General features: G+C 46.6%; 1 protein-coding gene across 1 annotated transcript; it reads right to left on the bottom strand.

Annotated features, from left to right (window-relative positions):
* Nucleotides 1-286: 286 nt before the first annotated feature.
* On the bottom strand, nt 287-20,042 carry LOC309792487 (uncharacterized protein C13orf42; the record flags this gene model as incomplete). Its single annotated transcript, XM_082602150.1, has 4 exons — nt 287-461; nt 1,438-1,669; nt 3,805-3,952; nt 19,638-20,042. 4 exons carry the CDS (start codon nt 20,040-20,042, stop codon nt 287-289), a joined length of 960 nt encoding a protein of 319 aa, XP_082458276.1.
* Nucleotides 20,043-21,158: the final 1,116 nt, after the last annotated feature.

The following is a 21,158-nucleotide window of genomic DNA, read 5'->3' as shown; positions in this document are numbered from 1 at the left end:
AGTGAGCCTGGACCTTCCATTCTTTCTGCTCTTGAAGACCAGCAGGGCTGTAATGACTAGCTAACCCGCCCATGCTGGGAAAGCCAGGCTCCAGAAGGCCCCTAAGGCAGGCCCTCCAGGAGGCCACGGGTATCTTTGGCACTGGCTGGGCACCGGCAGGCAGTGTGCTCCTGGGCCTGACTTCGTGACAATTTCCATTTTTAACTCTACCAGACACCTCCTTCTGTAGTGAAAGCAGACGCCTTCGGGGGAACCCAGCCTGAGCCAGGCTGCAGGGCTGAGGCAGTCAGGGCACTGTTCGTTCCCAGAGTCTCTCCCGAAGCAGCCACTGCCCTCTGGGGTTCTCTGTCTCATAGTGGTCCTCCCCCGGGGATGCCAGGGGCTCCAGTGCAAAGAGCTCTGCGTCCCCGTCCGTGTCGTCCCCCGAGAAGTTGAAGAGGATCTGTCTGGAGCTCACCAGGCTGGAAGGGAGGAATGAGGCAAAGGGTTTAAGTCTGGCTTGGCTGGCCACACGGAGAACGGATGCTCTGATTTGTCATCCTGACGGAGCCCATTGGATGTTCCCCTAGTCCTGGGCCTCGTGGAGGACAAAGCAGTATCATCGTGGGGGCTGTGGGTGGACCTCAGCTGGACCTCAATGTGGCCTTGGAGGGGAAGGACGGGTGATGAGGGTTGAGTCCTGGTTTTAATATGTCCAGTACATAGTCCATTTTTATGGGAGGAAAATGCCATTTAGAAAAGCCCTGAACCCATCAGAGTTGGATGGCTCTTGTAGAAACAGAGGAAGACAGGTGGACGAGCCAAGACAGGCCCTTCTGTCATGAGAGGTGAGCTCCCTGCAGCATGGCCTAGGGTGGCCAGATCAGGAGTGCACATACTTCTCTGAAGGAGTAAGTCACAGGGATTTGGGGGTTAGAGGTGGCATCTCGTCTTGGGAGAGGAGGATCTGTAGGGAGAGAGGCCAAGAGATGGTGGCAGGAGGGCCAGGTCGGGCCCGGTCAGCGAGATGTTCTCCATCCGAGCCTGGCAATGCCTTTCTCCAGCAGGGCCATCTAATTGGTTCAGTGTTGCTTCCCTCATGGTGCTATGCCCTCCTCAACCCCAAAGTCTCATTAAAAATCTGCAGCACACAGTGTGTCAGTGGCACTTGGGGGAAAGAGGGAAAGAGGATGGACAGAGCATGAGGGCTAAGTGGGCCAGGAAGGGAGAGGCAGGTCCAGAGCTCAAGGTGCAGTTAGGGGTGGGGACAGTGGTGAACCAAGCTAGAATGTGAATATAAGACTATCAAAAAATGTTTTAAACTAAGACCTCCCTCCCCCCATACACAAAAGAATGATTTTTCCATGTAAGATGGGGGTTCAGGGCACCTAAGAAGCCACCCAAGAGTCTGGTGCACATGAGAGCCCCTTGGTTATGCTATGTGACCTGAGCACTCACTCTTTTTTGCAGGCTTTGGGCTTAAATTTCAACGTGCTGAAGGCCCCTTCCACAGCCTTGGGCAAGTAAATGGGGCGCCTTTCGAGCCTCTTCTGGGTGCCGAAGGCCCTGCGCTCTGTGCTCCTCCGGAACTGGCCGGCTGTCGTGTGCCCAGCGATGTCCTCGGAGCATCGGCGGGGCACCCGCAGGATCCAGTTGGAGTGCAGGCTGTGCTCCCGGGAGCTGGTGGCCACTGGAAGAGAGAAGCAGGGCCCCCAGGAAAGGAGGACTCACCATGGGGGTGGGGGAGCAGAAGGCCACGGAGAGGACAAATCCAGGTAAGACCCCACAATACATACGTACGTAAGAGAGGAAATTCTTAGGAAGGCCTGGAGAGCCAAGCAAAGGGGATGGTTCAACTCTGCAGTTTTCGTTTGGGGAGACAATGGACTAGCGTGTGTCCATTAAAGACAAGCACATAGACCTACATTTACTGACTTGGAAAGACGCCCATGATGTATTGTAAATTGTTAAGTGAAAAGGGTGGATGAAAAATAGCACAGAGATCTTGTTTTTGTTGAAAAAGAGTAATAAAGTGAGTCTGTGTGTGTTTAAAGCCTTTTTGAAAGGACGCACACCAAACTGTTAACAGTGATTATTAACTCCAGGGGGTAGAATTACAGGTCAAATTCTTTACTTTCTTCTTTATACTTTGGCGTATTGTTTGATTCATTTGATTTACAGTGAACATACGTTACTGTGGCTATCAGAGAAAAAACATGAAGTCATTTCCATTAAAAAAATTATAACTGTGACGATGACACTTGCGTCCTCAGTAGATTTCATTGTCCTTTCACCAATGTCTGGATTTCCCAGGCCCGACTCTGAAGGAGAGGGCTGTTCTTTGTCAGGGGCTGCAGTGGGAGAGGGGGGCAGACCAGTTACCCTGCGGGGTACAGTGAGCTTGGGGAGTGGGAATCCCCTCCCGTGAAACTCCACAGAACCCAGTGAGAACCGAAATCTCACAGATACATGTCCATCAGGGCTAGAAAAACAACAAACACACCACAAGAATGTAATCTTTGAGCATGAAATAAAATATTTAATATTTAGTATTTAAAATTATTTAGTATTGGTACCAAAAGCTGTTGCCTCAATAACCAGGGGCCAGTAACCGCTAAATTAAATCATCATTAATACACCATGAGGGGCAAGTCGACGATGAGAGAAACTGACAGTTGAGTAATGGAATTTAAAAGTGGGTTCAACTCATGAATGTGGCTGTTATTTGCTCTCCATCAGGAGACAGCCAGTGATACACCTTGGCAAGGAGAAAAACACCACCCTCGGCCTTCATCTCACTCCCTCTCCAACAATCCAGACTGGGCTTGAGCAAGCACCCTGGCCCTCTCCTGTCTACACATCCTCGCAGAGTGGTGGCCCATGAGGGCCACAGGGGGAGTGCTGGGGGGAGGGGTGGAGAGGGGTGACAAAGTGGGTGAAGAGTCAGAGTCGGGTCCAGCAGACAGGGCTGCCCAGGGCCAAGTTAGCTCAGGTAGGGTCACAAGCCCAATTTTTAAATATAATTTGTCTATTCCTTCTTTTTTCAATTCTGGTAAAAGACACATAACATAGAATTTACCATGTTGCCATCTTGTAGTGTACAGTTCAGTAGTGTTGAGTATATTCACATCATTATGTGACAGATCTCCAGAACTTTTTCATCTTGCAGAACTGAAACTCTAAACAGACTTGTGGTTGCCAAGGGGGATGGAGTGTGGGAGGGATGGATTAGGAGTTTGGGGTTGGCAGATGAAAACTACTACTTATAGAATGGATAAACAAGGTCCTACTGTATAGCACACAGAACTATATTCAATAACGTGAGATAAAACAAATAGAAAAGAATATAAAAAGAATGTATACATGTGTATAACTGAATCACTTTGCTGTACAGCAGAAATTAATACAACATTGTAAATCAACTATATTTCAGTAAAAAATTAAAGTAATTAAATTACATTAAATTCAAAAATCACAACAGCTGTTTAAAAAAAAACTGAAACTCTATACCCATTTAACAACTCTCCAACTCATCCTTTTCTTTAATTGTTGCCCTATTGCTTTCCCTCCTGGAGACTTACAAAATTCCACCCCATCTCTGCTGTGGAAAATGGACCCCAGGGAAGGAGTTTTTGTCCGAATACAGCCTGAGGATTTAAGGGGTGGCCTGGAGTGGCAGCAGCAATGACAAAAGCCAGGGCCCCAAGGGGTAGAGCAAGCTCAGGGCCAGGCTTCGGCTTGCAGATGTGAGTTTCCATTTAATCAAAGAAAGTCCACTCCAGAGACCCCACTCCACCCACCTCCTGCCACCGGGATGGCACTCACCATCGAAGTCCACGTCTTCGTTCTGCGGGTCAACCTCAGCAGCCCGCGGCCGCTTCTCCGTATCCAGCTCTGCCATGATGGAGTCAAAGAAGGCGATGGCCTCCGCCACATCCGCGCTGAACTGCGAGTGCTTCTTGGGCGTTGCTTTCTGCTAGAGATGAAGGGCGGAGAGGAGAAAGCAGAGCTGCCTGAGCCAGCCTTGGGGCGCCCACACACAAGTGACATGGAAAAGGACCACACGTTGCTGAAACTAAACCAATGTGAAGTTATGAATTTGCAGGTAAATTTGAATAAGTGCCCTTGAAAGGAAGGTAGATACTCCAGATCCACACTTGCTGTAGGTCAATGGATTTCGGATTATCTCCAGGAGGGGGAGTGAAAGGGTGGGTAGATCTGCCTCTGTCTTGGTCAGGGACTGTTATGGGCCATTAGGCAAAATAATTTTCTTTGGCCTGTTGCCTGCTGATAAACCCAATTAGGAGATTGTACAGTTCCTTAGGTAGGCGACGAGATGCTCACAGCAGGTAAGAGGGGACGAGATACGTTGAAAGTAAAATACTCCAGAAGAGTTTTCAGTACCTGAAGTGGCCAAATTTCGGTTCAATCATGGAATAAATTGAAGACAAATTGGTGTGATTGTTTGAACAGTGTAAGGAATAATATTGGGTTGGCCAAAAAGTTTGTTCAGGTTTTTCCGTACATCTTTAGTTTAAAAAAAAATCTACAGAAAGCCTAACTAGGTTCCAGGTTCTGTCCTGACTCATTCTTCATGATGTTTTCATCACCATCACCATCATCTCCATCACCATCATCACCATCATCATCATCATCATCATTCTCTTCACAGCAGCCCACAGTCAGTCACCAGCGACTGGCATCACAGAGGTTCAAGCACCACGGTGGACTTCAATGGAGAACTCATGATGTAGGCACAGAATCAGCATGTGAACTAATAAAAAGCTCCCTGAAAAATTTAGGAAATAAGAGAACTCAGGGAGAAAAAAGAAAGACAATATGTGTTAACCTGGGCTATTTGGACCAAATGTAGAGTTCTTTTATTTTTTGTGTGCACTTTGAAAGTGGGATGGTATTAAAAATGAAAGTGATTTAATTACAGATTTGCATGTTAGGAAACTAAAGGATGACATCTTTATATACACATAAGATTTTGGTAAAATGTATGCATTTTGTACCACTAGGAAACATTTGTACCACTAGGAAGCCACGCGGCTTGCAGGATCTCAGTTCCCCGGACCAGGGAGCGAACCCGTGCCCCCAGCAGTGGAAGCACAGAGTCCTAACCACTGGACCACCAGGGAATTCCCAGGAAACATTTTTAAATAGAGGATTTTTTCCTTTTATATTTGTAAGGAGCATTCTTGGAGAAAAAAATGTAGAGAACCACAACATACACTGAACCTTTTCTGTTAAAAGTGGAAAACTATTCACATGTAGTTATCTCACCCCCTTCAAAGAGCCCACTAAAATGAAAGTGGGCGGGGGGAAAGTTGAAACCCAGTGTCAAAGAGAACAAGAGAGAGGTCATCAGTGAGAGAGAGATTTCCGAGAGCTCCTGCCAAATGGAAAGCAGTTGAAGCAGGGGAATTGATGTAACAGAGCAGAGGGACCACCCTCCCAGAGAACCACGGGTGGATGAAGCAGCTCAGAAGGGAGACAGCTTGACCCTTGGAACCAGAAATGCTCCAGACGTGGCAACACCAGGCACACCAAGGGTTGGAATGAAAAACTGAGGGGCTGGTTGAAAGTCTGTATGAGCACAGAAGCCTGGGCCACCAGCATCCTTCCTGCAGGCAGATAACAGGAAGGCTCATATCTGGAGGCAGGTCCAAATGCTTTTATTCTCCCTGTGTTTTCTCTTGCTGTCCCTCTGCCTTGAATGCCTTATCTGGCCAACTCCTATACAACCATCAAGATGTGGCTGAGACAGCTCTTTCTCCAGGAAGACCACCCTCTCCTGGGCTGTTTCCCTCCTCCAGGCTCCATGGTCCTCAGTACCTAATCTAATTCTACGATGGCACATATTATTTTAGAGAATTTTTTTGTGAAGTGGAAGAGAGAAACAAAGAATCGAGAAAACCACATGTTCTGGACTGAGCCCCAAAGGAAGGTTGAATATTATTTAATAGAAATGCAAGGTCTGTAGGTTTTCCCATCTCAAAACCCATCTCCACCTGGAAGGGATATCACTAAGTCCCTAGTAGCAACTGCCATCAGTGTTTGGCTGAATGCAAGAGTCTCAACCTTGCTCATGGGCACCATATTCTTTTCCATCTGGGTCACCCTATAATTTCATCTAAGCTGTTCATTCTTCAGTGTCCCCAGGAAGTAGACTTTGGCCAGAAGCTCAGAGCAGCCTGGATCAATTGCTTTCATTTATTAAAAGGCTTAAAAGAGGGGCTTCCCTGGTGGCGCAGTGGTTGAGAGTCCGCCTGCCGATGCAGGGGACGCGGGTTCGTGACCCGGTCCGGGAAGATCCCACATGCCGCGGAGCGGCTGGGCCCGTGAGCCATGGCCACTGAGCCTGCGTGTCCGGCGCCTGTGCTCCTCAACGGGAGAGGCCACAACAGTGAGAGGCCCGTGTACCGCAAAAAAAAAAAAAGGCTTAAAAGAGAGTCAACTTTGGTGTCTTAACTAGTAAAGGCTAAGAAAACAGCAACGAGCACACTGCCAGTAGTTAGGTTAACACAAGCCCTTGACTGTGGCCTCTTGTGAATATCCCCAATCTCCTCAAGAATTATCCTCCAAGGATAATATTTACAAAATAAAAAAATAAATTACCAGCATATACATCACCACCTCAGCCATTGTACTCTCTGCCCATCAAAACTAATGGACAAAGACCCTTTCAGCTGCACATTTCGTTGGTTATTCCAAATATTCAAACATGTTTCTTGTTTGTAAAATTTCAAGCTTGGGGACTCAACACTCCCGCACAGCTCACCCTCTCTGCTGTGCTTAGCAGTGATTGCCTTCCTGGGCACAGCCACAGACACTGACAGATAAGCTCCTTGGCCAGCACTTAAGAGTCTGCTCTGTGGGGCCTCACATCCGGGGCTCTGCTGGACCATTCAGTACACTATCACCGTTATAAAGCTTGTTTCTGTTAAAAGAGCTTTTGGATCCTGGTGTGGCTGGAGAGTGAGACATTGGTGACATTATTTGTGGCCGACCCCTATGTACCTGTGTGACCAAGTCTCATCCCCAAAGAGAGCTTTCCCCAACTTGCCTCAATTACCATCATCAGTTTCACCCAAGGCCTTCATGGAATGAGGGAGGAACATAGATAAATGAAAATGAAGAAACAGTTGCTTTCCTTCCTTCCTTAGCTCTGCCTTCCTTCCCTGCAAATGAAAGCACCACCCCTTGAAGGAGTCTGAGGACCCAGTTGGGGGTGATGGTGGTTATGAATGGTTATGACTCCCCCCTCATCTCTGTCTGGGCGGTTCTCACAGTGGAGCCCAATCCCAGCTGGAGGTTGGACCCTCAATGGATGCTCTTAAAGTATCTCTACACTGGCCCTTTCCCAGATCAATTAATTTAGATAACCAGGTGATTCTAATACAGAGCAGTTGAGACCCTCTGCTCTCTAAGGATCCAGGCATAGGGAAGGGAGCAAGAGGGCCCGCGCTCCCCACCTCGGGGTCTGGTTTAGGATGAAAGCCTTAAATACCAGTCTCATGCCCTGAATTTGCAAGAGCAGACAGGAGTGTCTCCATGAAGACAAGGACACAAGGGACAGGACCCAAGAGGATAGGACACAGGTCAATGAAGAAAGAGGACAAAGCGCCTGGATTACAGGGCCCGGACCCTTACATCCCTGTGTATTTCCCATTGCTCAGCACATAGAGACCAGGTAAAGGGACCACCCCCCCCGCCCCATCCCCTTACTAGCTATAGGTATGAGGGCATCCCACTCATAGGCATGCACCTACCTTTCCCACCCAGTCCCCAAACGTGACCTAAATCACCTCCTGGCTTGCGGGGGGAGAGCAATTTCCTCTGCTTGTATTCATGCAGTTTTGTTTGCATCCTGGGTGTAATGTTTGGTATTCATCTCTGCTAGTCTTCATTTTGACTAGACATCAAGTTTTTTGTTTCTCTCTCCATCATTTCTTTTTAAAAACACAAGCAAATGTGTATTAACCCACTCTTCAAGAAAACAAAAGGTAGCGTACAATATCGCCCTGTGAATTGCTTTCTTCACTTGGTGTACCCTAAGAATAACTTCACAGCAGCAGAGACCCTCCTCTTCCCCTTGAATAGCTGCACAGTTCTCCACTACACAGACACACTGTGGGAAGGAACTACAGTCCCCTATTGTTAGAGCTTCGGGTTGTTTGAAGTCTTTTGCTGTTACAGTGAGTGTTTACACATACATCATTTTGCACTTTGCCAATAATACCCTAGTATAGGCTTCTAATTGTAAAGATTCAGCTCGTTTTACAGAGAGAACGGTAAGCATCAGGTGATCTGGTTAACAAATCTATTGTACTTTATAAAGTATACTTTTTTTTTTTTTTTTTTTTTTCTTTTTGCGGTATGCGGGCCTCTCACTGCTGTGGCCTCCCCCGCTGCGGAGCACAGGCTCCGGACACGCAGGCCCAGCGGCCACGGCTCACGGGCCCAGCCGCTCCGCGGCATATGGGATCCTCCCAGACCGGGGCACGAACCCGTATCCCCTGCATCGGCAGGCGGACTCCCAACCACTTGCGCCACCAGGGAGGCCCTATAAAGTATACTTTTAAATGTCTCCAGATGAATTTTGTGATGATTTATCTGAGTACCAATGAAACTGTGGGTAATCATCAGTTAAATCCATTTCACCTGTAACCTGTCTTCCCGCATCAAGGTTGTTTTCATTGTTGCTACAAGACTTGCCTGTCCTCCAAGGAGCATGGAGCCTAAACAAGGTGTTTGCCTGAGTTGTTTTCTTGGCATCACCTGTGTCTAGTTGCAGCTGAGCCAGTTAAGGCCTGGAAAGGACTACCAACCCTCCAACCGGGCATGCGCGAGTCTGCTCCGTGCCGTTTTGACGTCAGAGGGCTGAGAACTCCGCCCTCAGATGGTGCTGGGTGCCTCCATTTTTGGACGTGCAGAGGCCTGTAGGCTAGTTACACCTGCACAGAACAACAATTACCCCACCTTTTCCTTAGTTCCCCACACCCCAGACCGCCCTGCTTCTTTTTTTTGTTGTTGTTGTACGGGGGCCTCTCACTGTTGCGGCCTCTCCCGTTGCGGAGCACAGGCTCCGGACGCGCAGGCTCAGCGGCCATGGCTCACGGGCCCAGCCGCTCTGCGGCATGTGGGATCTTCCCGGACCGGGGCACGAACCCGGGTTCCCTGCATCGGCAGACGGACTCTCAACCACTGCGCCATCAGGGAAGACCCGCCCTGCTTCTTTGTCGCACAGGTACCTGAGACCCCTTGCCTTCCAGGAGGTGGATTTGAATTTGTTCTCCTGTCTCCTCGTTTGGCTGCCTTGTGAATAAACCCTCTCTTTGCTGCAAATCTCGGCATCTCAGCGTTCGGGCTTGCTGTGAATCAGGCAAACAAGCCTGGTTTGGTGACACCAAGGCTAACCTACAAGTCCAGGCTCCCTGGACCTTTTCAAGTCCTAGTTTAAACTCAGGCTGATTCTGGCTTTTCCTGCCTTTCCCGAAGCTTCCATGGGCCTTTCTGGCCTCTACTACGACCTCCTCTTGGTCTCCAGCCAAGACAACTAGCGTAAGAGCTGCACAACTGAGGCTCAGGGTTCAGGGCTCAGGCTAACATCACAGAAAATCTACTTTACCAAGCAGGGGTTGCACAAAATGGGACGTCAGTTATCAACACCCCTGGGTGAGACCCAAATAGTTCTCCCTCTCTGAACTCAGAACTCTAAATAAAAGTGGACTGCCTCGTCCCGCGCCCCCCCGGCCCCCCCACCCCCCATCTTGACTTTTTCTAGCCCAGAACTGAACTACTTTGGAAAGGCTGCGTGTAATGCAGGCTGCTTCCTGTGGCACCTGCTCAGACCTGGGTTTCGCAGCGCTCATGTTCCTTCGCCAGCAGCCCTTCCGCAGCCCCAGGGGAAGGCGCTTTCTCTGAAAGCCATCTGTACTGCGTTGCCGACTCCCCTTTAACCTTCAGTGGCCTTAAGGTTATCATTTTCCAAGCCTCCCCGTCCCAACCCCTCACAACAGGCCTGGGTCTTGGATTACTTTCCCCAGATAGAACACTTGCATCTTTCCAAACCAAACTCCACCGTATTTCTCATTTTAATTTTTGAGTCCCCCGCGGCAGTTTATTTATCTGCATTTCGTATCACCTCCCATCCTGCCTGGTTTCACCTGCCCTTGGGGTACTTGAGCTTCTCCAATCTGTTTACTTTCTTCTGGGATCTGTCAGTATTTGTCTGAAAGAGATCCAGATGCTACAAAATGAACTTCCAGTTGTAAACAGAAGTATTTTGTCAGAGGTTAGGGTAGGGGGACATTCTAAAGCCACCCGACGTCAAGAGGACCACCACGAAACATCTAGCCCCCTCCTCCCCTCCTCCTCCTGGCATCACTCCCCGCCACCTCTTCGGAGGGCCACTCACGTGGCACCTCCTTTCCGAAGCTTTCACTCATTGTAGCAGACAGACCCACACACGTCTTTTCTATGCTCGTATTCTGCCTTGTGTGGGCAGCAACGTTGTATTATACCCTCAGAGCCCCGCACTAGACCCGTGATCCTTAACCTCGTCTATGAAATAGCTTTGGCAAATAGCACTCACAGATAAGACTGTCTTTGGATACACGCTCACTGCCAGCCACTACCTACGTGAGACAAGTCGTCGGATATACCCAACTTCCAACATTCTTGTTGTAATTCTACCTGCTTCTCTTCCAACACACCAGTGTGGTTCAGGCAGTGATGCTGAGAGTTGCAGCTTCAGGGGCTGCGTCAGGGCAGGCGGACTGGCTTTCCATCTATGAATGTGGAACACCTATTTCAATGCCTGACACGGAGTAATTTGTTGAATGAATGAATGTATGCTATATACATGCCATTATCATATGTTTATATTCTACAACCAGTTTGCATGTTGCTAATGTATACTTTTGGATTTAACTTAGCAAATTTTGAGAACTCTGTACTCCTTATTTTTATGGAGTCTTATAATACTGTCTTGAGCTAATCGTACCTGGAAATCAAAATGGCAGTTCATTGTGATGAAATTTCCAGGATCAAATGTGGGACTGGTCTGTACTGGAGAGATCATTTTCCCTTGGATCAATCAGCTGGGTGAAATGAAATGCAAAACAGCTCAAATGTATCCACAAGCAATTTAATGTCCTCAAAAGAAGCTTTTCAGGATAAACCTTAAAAGCTCTAATACATCCTCTTTCTTTCTGCCATCCTTGAAATGGCTATTCAAGATCAAGTCCAAAGCAATACTTATCTCTTTTTTTTTTTTTTTTTTGGCTGTGCCAGGACTTAGTTGCTGCGGCATGCATGCAGGATCTAGTTCCCTGATCAAGGATTGAACCTGGGCCCCCTGTACTGGGAGTGCAGAGTCTTAGCCACTGGACCACCAGGTAAGTCCCATCTTATCCCTTTTATAATACATCACCTAAGGAAATGTGTACCCATCATTGAATAGGGGTTTGTGATAAAAGAATACGAGCTTAAGAAATGAGAACTTTAAATCTGAGGTACAAATAACTTGGGAAAAGGTATAATCACTGAAATTTAAATACATATGTACACATACCCACATCCAAATTTTCAATAGATACGCTAACGGTAGACTTGTCAGAGCTGAAGGGAAAAACTAGTGATATAGACAATAGAGCTGAGAAAATCAGCCCAAAGAGATAAAAAGAAAGGACAATGTTTGTCACACTCTGTAGTATAACTAAACTTGGGTAGTACCTCTCGTAGCTAAACATTACAGTCATTTTGGAATCGTAGCTGCGCGTCTTTTGTCTTTGGTATTAGAGGTTTCAGACTCACAGTGTGAGGCTTAGTCTTTTTTCTCCCACTTTATAATCTGAAGGCTGTTGCTTCCTTTGCTAGGACCTGGTAACTCCTCCCCTTAAATGTCACCTAAGTGACCATTTCACTTTAGTTCAACACTGGGTGAAGGTTTTCTGCTCACGTTTATCAAACTGTTCGAAGCCTAACTAATAGAACTGAATTAATATGCTTGAAACATAGTATAAAAATCTTCACACCTGATACGTGAAACATCACAATCCAATGAGAGAAGGGGTGGATTTGTCCATAAATGGTGTTGAAACTTTTCTATTTGGGAAAATTTCAAGTTGGACTCTCACATCCCACTACATGTAAAAATAAATTGCTGAATAGATAAGAGGGTTGGGTTTTTTTAAATGGAACTATAAAAAAAGGAGAAAAATGGCAAATATGCAACTGACCTTGAGCCATAGAAGGACTTTCTAAGCACGAAGCAAAGAAGTATCAAAGACAACAATCTACATATTTGACTACATAAAAATCAATAGTATTTGTAATGATAAGATTGTACTCTTAAGTAAAATTAAAAGATGGGCTTCCCTGGTGGCGCAGTGGTTGAGAGTCCGCCTGCCGATGCAGGGGACACAGGTTCGTGCCCTGGTCCGGGAAGATCCCACATGCCGCGGAGCGGCTAGGCCCGTGAGCCATGGCCGCTGGGCCTGCACGTCCGGAGCCTGTGCTCTGCAACGGGAGAGGCCACAACAGTGAGAGGCCCGCGTACCGCAAAAAAAAAAAAAAAAGATACATAACTTTGAGAAAATATTTTTAAGACATGTGGCAGACAGTGTACTCACATCCTTAATATGAGTCCAGATAAATAAATAAAAATATTTAGTAGAGCCAAAAAATGTATAAAGACATGAATGGGCAATCCATTAAACAAGAAGTACACATTGGTTTGATAAAACAAAAGGGTCATTCTTTGCTTAAGCAATAATCCAAAAAAAGTACATAAAACAATGCAGTTAATCTATTATTATCAGTAAACTTTAAAAATTAATGACACTACTTGGTGCTGATAAAATGCAATAAGAAGGGCTTTCTAACTCACTGTTGATAAAAGTATAAATTATAAAATATTTCTGGAAAACAATATGTAGAAGAATCTTTAAAAATGAACAGCCTTTCACCTTTGGCCCATTAATCACACTTTTAGGAATCACTGCTAAAAAATGCCTTGTAGACAGAGTAAGATGAATTTATTTATAATGTTTAACAATTGTTTAAAGAATGTGAGTTGTTAAATTTTTTGTCATTAATACTTCCAGTTTTCAAAAACTAGTTAATGAGATAGAAAAGAACCCACAATATAAATTATAAAAAAAGCATATGGTATGAGCCAAATTTAGTAAATTTATACATATACACACTTTAGGGTTGCCAAATTTAGCAAATAAAAATATAGAATGGCAGTTAAATTTCAACTTTATATAAACAGTGAATAAATTTTTAGTATAAATAGATACCAAATATTACATGGACATAATTATACTACAAAAATCTATCGTTTATCTGAAATCCAAATTTAAATAGGCATCCTTTACTTTACCTGGCAGCCCTAATATAACATATCTGCAACTATACAAGAAATAAATGATTGAAAGAAAATATACTTAAATATTTTATAGTGATTGTCTCTGGATGATAGGAGATAGGATTCTAGATCATTTTTATTTTCTTCCTTACAGTTTTCTGTGTTTTATAAATTTCATTTAATGAGCAAATGTAACTTAATAATCGGAAATAAATGTTTACCTAAAAAAGTGTCTTTTTGATGGTAAACTCTGATCCATTACATGTGGGATGTTTTAATTATGAATATGATATGAATATGAATATCCCCAAACTATATTCTACTCCATTAAAAACAAGATAATTTTCCACTCACTGAAAACCACAGACCTATTACTTTTCCAGGTCTTCATCAAACTTTGTAAAGTTCCATTCTTAAATTGGAGCTTCTCGGGTTATTAGTTTATTGAGCATCTACTATATGCCTGGAGCTGCACTAGAGGTTGGAGATAAAAAGAGAAATAAGACATGGTGGCCCCACTCAATGAGCTCACGGCCAGTAGCAGGCACAGCAAATGAACAGACAATTATGGTGCTGTGTGCTGACTGCTGGGTGCTGAGTGCTGAGATAAGGGTCACACCCAGAGAGGGGGGACATCCACTGCATTAGATTGTGGACATGAGAAATGGCTTCCTGGGGCAGTGCTTTCTTTGCTTTCTTTGCTCTCTTAAAAGACAAGAAGTTAGCCAGGTGGGCGGGGTGTGGTAGAGAGGAAAAAGCCGAAGTACTGTACTGTTTCTAGGCTGAGCAAATGGCACATGTCTGGGAGGTAGATTGGGGAATATAATTACCTGTCTTGTGGTCTGACTGAGAGGGGCTGCAGGAATTGGATGCTGTGTTATCGATGATTATTTTACCGTCTGCCATCTTCTGGAGAGCGCTGCCAAGCATAATAGAATAGTCTTTGCAGCTCATATTGAATGTTCACTGCCCTTCAACTCTGCCAACCAGATACAGGCCAAGTGATAGAGACCTCCAGTAACTGATGCTCACAGAAAACCTGCACTTTGATATCCCTGTGTTTGCAGAGAGTCCCCCCAACAGATCTGAAAAATAAATCCCAGTGGTATGGAACAGATTCAGAACCTTCTTCCCATTGCGTATGCAATTTATATATGGAATCTTTTTAGATGAATTGGATTCAGATCTTTCTACCACAGAGGAGAAAAGAAATCTATTTGCTGTTGACTTGGTCTTATTTCATGAACCAGGATTCAATGGCCAATGATAGAAAATTGGTTCTGAAAGTTAACTATTATCAGAACAAAACTACTTGAAACAAAAATCAATCACTTTTGGCAGGCATTCTCCAGAATTCCACTGGTTCTGTTTAAATCATTCTTGTAGCAGGTGAATTCTTTAGTTGGAGCGGGGTGGGAGAGGGGTTGGTGCTGGGAGGGGTGTGCATTTTGCAGCTGGTTCATCCAGGCAGACATATCAGGGATCGAAGCTGCTCAGAACTATATGATTCACAGGTGAATTAATGAAATTTCTTCTGGCTGTGGTGGGTGACCAGGAACCCTGGCTTTGGCAAATGTCAGCCCAAATCTTCTGGGGAGAGTTCCTTGGGGCACTGCAGCCAACCCCAAACTGCCTCTTTGGCAGCACAGACACTGTGGTCCACCCAGGTCCACTTAGGTGGCCCAGTTCTCACAGAGGGTTGCTGGCTGTTTACCTGTTCATCTGGCTTTAAAACCGTGGGGAGCTATCCTCAGTGAGAACCCCAAATGCTGATGAGCACTCCGGGCAAAGTCAGAGCATAATCTCAAACTTTTCCTCCTCACATCCCATCAAAACCCAAGCTCATGGACCATAAAAAGGAAGGAAGTTCTGACACAGGCTACAACATGGATGAACCTTGAAAACATTATGCTAAGAGAAAGAAGCCAGTCACAGTACGACAGATACTGTATGATTCCAATTATATGAGGTTCTTAGAATAGGCAAATTCATAGAGACAGAAAGTAGAATACAGGTTTCCAGGAGTTGGGAGAAGGGGAAATGGGGAGCCACTGTCTTCTGTCTAGGATGATGAAAACGTTCTGGGAATGGATGTAGTGGGCTATACAACACTGTCCTTAATGTCAGTGAATTGTACGCTGACATTATCATTGAAAAAATGGTTCAAATGGTAAATTTTAAATTTTTATGAGTATTTTATTTAAGAGGATATTATATTTTAAGAAATAAAAGATCATTGTCAAACCTTTTATAAAAACACTCTCCTGGGCTGCCTGGTGGCGCAGTGGTTGAGAGTCTGCCTGCCGATGCAGGGGACACGGGTTCGTGCCCCGGTCCGGGAAGATCCCACATGCCGCAGAGCGGCTGGGCCCGTGAGCCATGGCCGCTGGGCCTGCGTGTCTGGAGCCTGTGCTCCGCAATGGGAAAGGCCACAACAGTGAGAGGCCCGCGTACCGCAAAAAAAAAAAAAAAAAAAAAAAAAACACCCTCCTGATTCCTAAATGAAGTGTTTTTAGAGCCTCCATGACCTCTTAAGGAATTCATTTTCTAGTGTTCTACTAATATACTTTCAAAAAGTGTTCTAAAAATATATTAATTAGGGCTTAATAGACTTTTGGATGAATTGTTATGGGTTTATATAAATGATCATTTGGAAAAGCTCGCAGAAAGCTGTGATCTAAAGAACTCTGATTATTGTCTGGCACTTAACCATTTGAAAGGTGTCCAGCGTTACACATTTTTCTTTAAAAGAAATTTATGTAGGGCTTCCCTGGTGGCGCAGTGGTTGGGAATCCACCTGCCAATGCAAGGGACACAGGTTGGAGCCCTGGTCCAGGAAGATCCCACATGCTGAGGAGCAACTAAGCCTGTGCACCACGACTGCTGAGCCTGCACTCTAGAGCCCTTGAGCCACAAGTACTGAGCCCGTGTGCCACAACTACTGAGCCCACGCTCTAGAGCCCTTGAGCCACAACTGCTGAGCCCGTGTGCCACAACTACTGAGCCCGCGCTCTAGAGCCCTTGAGCCACAACTACTGAGCCCGTGTGCCACAACTACTGAAGCCCACGCACCTAGAGCCCGTACTGAGCAACAAGAGAAACCACCACAATGAGAAGCCTGCGCACCGCAATGAAGAGTAGCCCCCGCTCACCGCAACTAGAGAAAGCCCGTGCACATCAACGAAGATACAAGGCAGCCAAAAATAAATAAATTTATTTAAAAAAACAAATAAGGTCACTTTCTGAGGACTGAGTGTTAGGACTTAAATATAGGATTTGGGGGAGACAAGATTCAGCACATAACAGGGGGTCAAGGGAAAAGAACAGAGTTTGCCCTAAATCTGAACATCAGCAAGTATTTTCTACCAATGCAGGAAGGTGATGACATTCCTGAAGGAAGGGCCTCTCCGAATCCCCTGCCCCTGCCATGCACAGAGAGCCAGGAAGGCCACCTTGCTAGCCACGGAGACCTCACCCACCGTTTCTCAGGCACGCCCAGCAGACAGCTCTTTCTTTGGGAGCAGTAGGGAAGGAGAGCAGCTTGTCTCCAGGCTTCCGTACACCTCCTGCACCATAAATTTCAGAGCAGTGAACACTGGACTCCCTAGTATGTGCCAGGTCCTGTCACAGGCCAGATCTTGCTTCCTCCTCACAAGGTATATTCTTATTTCCGTTTGTATGCTCCAGAAATAGAGGCCCAGAGAGAGAAGCTTAACCTGACAAAGGCACACAGCTGCTAAATACAGACCTAAAATTCAGGCCTTGATCTGACTAACTTCAAAGCCATTTTAAAACTCTTTCCTGACTTATTTCACTAAGCATAATATTTTCTAGGTCCATCCACATTGTTGCAAATGGCAGTATTTCATTCTTTTTTATGGCTGAGTAATATTCCATTATATATATCTCATATCTTCTTTATCCACTCATCTGTTGATGGACACTTAGGTTGCTTCCATGTCTTGGCTGTTGTAAATAATGCTGCTATAAACAATGGTGTGCATGTATCTTTTCGAATTAGTGTTTTTGTGTTTTTCAGATATATGCCCAGGAGTTGGCTTGTTGGATCATTAGGTAGTTCTATTTTTAGTTTTTTTAGGAACCTCCAAACTGTTTTCCACAGTGGCTGCACCAATTTACATTCCTACCAATGGTGTAGGAGGGGTCCCTTTTCTCCTAGAGAATACCACACTTAGTGAAATAAATCAGACAAAGAAAGACAAATACTATATGCTATCACTTATATGTGGAATCTAAAAAATAATACAAATGAATGTATATGCTAAACAGAAACATACTCACAGATACAGAAAACAAATTTATGGTTACCAAAGGGGAGAGGGAAGAGGGGAGAGACAGACTACGATACATAAAATGGATATGCAACAAGGATTTACTGTGTAGCACAGGGAATTATACCTATTATCTCGTGATAATCTATAATGGGATATAATCTGCAAAAATACCGAATCACTATAGTGTATACCTGAAACAAACACACTATTGTAAATCAACTATACTTCAAATAAGAACAAACAAACATAAAACCTCTCTCCTGGTTACACCGTGGTAAGAGACATCTCCTGAGGAAATCTCTACCCTGCATCATGCCTGGGCCCTCTTCACAGCCATCCCTACAGGGCCAGAGCTGGTGTTCTACCTTTGACCCCTCCCTCTGTCTTCAGATGCTGAACTAGGAATGGAGCTGGGAGGAAGAGCGCTAGGTTCTACCAAGAAAGGACTCCATCTTGCAGGAAAATGTAGTGCCTGGTGGGAATCTAACCAGAACCGAGAATCCCAGGATGCTCAAGCTGGAAGTCCAGAAATCACGGCAACCCCCTCTGTCATCGGAGGTGGCCCCGAAGGAGGGGGGGCTGGCCCACAAATCTACAGCTGGTTGGTCACAAGGACAGTACTGGAACCGAAGTGTGAGACACTTTGTATCGGCCCCAACCCTGCCCTACTTCTGGAGTTCAAATGGTTATTTAAACTGCTCCCGCCTGGGATAAAATGCAGACAGTTGAAACCAGTTGGGTGAGGCCAAGCCCTAGAGATCTGATAACAGGCCAGTAGGTCACTCAGTGTAAATGGGACTTGCAGGCCTGCAGGACACTCTGGGGGGGGGGGGGGGGCGGGGGCGGGGCATTGCTGGGCCACGCAGGCCTGCTCTGAACACCTTAGAGCCCAGTCATCAGGAGAACAATTGATGGCAATTTAAAAATAGCCTCAAACTTCATTTTTTTCTTTTTAATTGAGGAAACAAAGGAATAAGTAACAGTGAGTTGGGGATCTTAGCAAAATCAGGTCACTGAGCCTCAGCTTGGTCTTCTGCGATACAGAGGGACTTTCTCCCCCCTTCCCTTCTGGCATTATTCATTATTGGAATTATTTCAAGAAAAGGTAATGTGGGGCTTCCCTGGTGGCGCAGTGGTTGAGAGTCCACCTGCTGATGCAAGGGACACAGGTTCGTGTCCCGGTCTGGGAGGATCCCACATGCCGTGGAGCGGCTGGGCCCGTGAGCCACGGCCGCTGAGCCTGCACGTCCGGAGCCTGTGCTCCGCAACGGGAGAGGCCACAACAGTGAGAGGCCCGCATACCGCAAAAAAAAAAAAAAAGAAAAAAAAAAAAAGAAAGAAAAGAAAAGGTAATGTGTACAAACCCTGTAATAAGTATGAGATAAAGGCAAGTTCTTTCTTTCACTCATTTCCTGCTCTGTCTGCCTGGGCTGGACGCCTCCAGTGCCCAGCAAAGTTGTCATTCAATCTCCTTCGACTCACAGACTCTGAGGCTGTGCCCGAGTCCCCCCAATACTCGGGCTCACGGAACAGACAGAGCAAATCCTCTAAACGTTCCCTTTTCACTGGGATGTTTAGATGTGACTGTAATAAGGAAAATAACACAAACTTGCTGGGAAGCCATGTGCTGTCACTCAAATGTCATACAGGCATTCTCTCGCCCAGGAGGTGGGCAGGAAGTGACAGATGTGCCCTGCAAACCGTCTGTCTGACACCAAGCCCGAGTCCTCCCCACAGGCTGCTACGTGGATGCCAGAAGCTGCTCCTTCCCGTGGTCTCCGCGTGAAAACTCAGCATGGGACCAGCCATCCTTCCCAGGCTGGCGAGACGGCGATGGAGAGTGTCTGAGGTGGACGGAGCTGTCAGCCCAAAGGCGCAGATTAATTACGCTGCGCGTGGGTGATCCAGGGCTGCAACCCGCGTCAGAGGCTCTCGGAAGAGCGCTCGCGTCAACTCTACTTCTCGGCGGCGACACTTACCTTTATTTCTTTGGAGGCGGGCTTCTTTCCTCCCCTGGAGGATTTCGAGGAGGTGGAGGAGATGCCCGGGGCGCGGCTGGGCTTCAGGTCGCTGAGGCTGCTCAGGTACTTTTTGCGCAAGGCCAGCAGCTCCTGTAAGTACTGAAGGCAGTCCTGGGTGCGCGAGTACATCCACGCCCGGTCCCCCTCCTGCTGCAGGTAGTACAGGCTGGTGTCCATGCTGCTGGCGCTTTTGTATTTCTTTAAGGACTCGCTGAACTTCTCCCCGTGGTCCCCGACCACGTACATGGAGCTGCTGCGGATCAGCCTCACCGCGGGGCTGGCACAGTCGTAGTAAGGGCTCTCGGCCACCTCCGCCTTCCTCTGCGGCCCGGAGTGAAAGATGGAGTGGAGCTTTCTGAGCATGGTGCTCGGTTTCTCTCTGTGGGTGCCTTCCAGCTGCCTGCGCGGCGCCACTTGATCTAGCTGGGGGCCCAGGAGCCAAGGTGCAGGCCTCCTGCCATCTGTCTTCCCGGAGGCCTCTGATTCTTGGAATCCCAGCGAGTGTGGGCTTGGTCAGGCGGGCGACCCGGGCATCTCTCATGGGGGGGACCTTACATCCAATAACCAAAATGCCATAAACCACCTGAGGACGTGAGGGAGTGCGCTGTGAGCTTAAAAGCAAGCTCCCTGGCTGGCTTTATGCACCATTTGGTGCGCATACCTTCCACGCTCTTCCATCCAAGGCCCCAGCTGGATGCAGAACACGTGACATTGCGTTTCCTGCTCAGCTATTTTCTTTTTCCTTTTTCATTTCTGGATGTGGTCTCCCTCGATTTGACTTGATCGTGGTGTGGATTTCTACGTTTCCACCGCGGCTGATCTGGCCCTGGTCCTGAATCCCTGTCTCCAAAATGAAATCCTGCTTTTCAAAGACAGCACTAAACCGTAGACAGCGTGTTGCTTGAGGTAAAATCCAGTCCCCGGAGATGGACTCGGGTGGACACAGCCAGGGCCTTTGGCAGGAGGCTCTCAGATCCCCGATAAAGTGAGCTCTGAGTAGCATCCGAGCGTCCTGAAGGCGCCTCGGCCCGCGGTAACGAGACCTCGCCGCCGTTACCAGATAGCAGCTCATTGTGGAGACCGGAGGATTCAGATATCCGACCACAACTTACTGCACAAAAGCCTCAGTGAGCTGAAGGTGGCCACATATATGGGGCAAATCCCGTTCTTTAGCTTGAGCACATGTTCATTTAAATAGACTCTCTACCATCAGACACGAACTAATTTTTCAAGAGCCTCGTCTGAGTACGTTAGAATCTCAGGGACCTTCCCTCTAGAATTCTTCCCAGGTGAATGCTACACATCATTTCTGCATTCATTTTTCTACACAGTCTATTTCTCTCCCAAATTTCAGAGAGCTGAAGCCTGAAAATCTCCAGCACAGGCGTTTTCTTAAGCTGAGTGTCAGAGGAAACTGTGAGCCCCCAGAAATCGTAATAAAATGTTATGGGATGTGTGCATTAGAATGGTTTATGTTTG

The sequence above is a fragment of the Mesoplodon mirus genome (genome assembly GCF_964341445.2).
Source record: "Mesoplodon mirus genome assembly, chromosome: 17".
Classification (NCBI taxonomy): domain Eukaryota; kingdom Metazoa; phylum Chordata; class Mammalia; order Artiodactyla; family Ziphiidae; genus Mesoplodon; species Mesoplodon mirus.
This window is presented reverse-complemented; position numbering and strand designations above follow the sequence as displayed.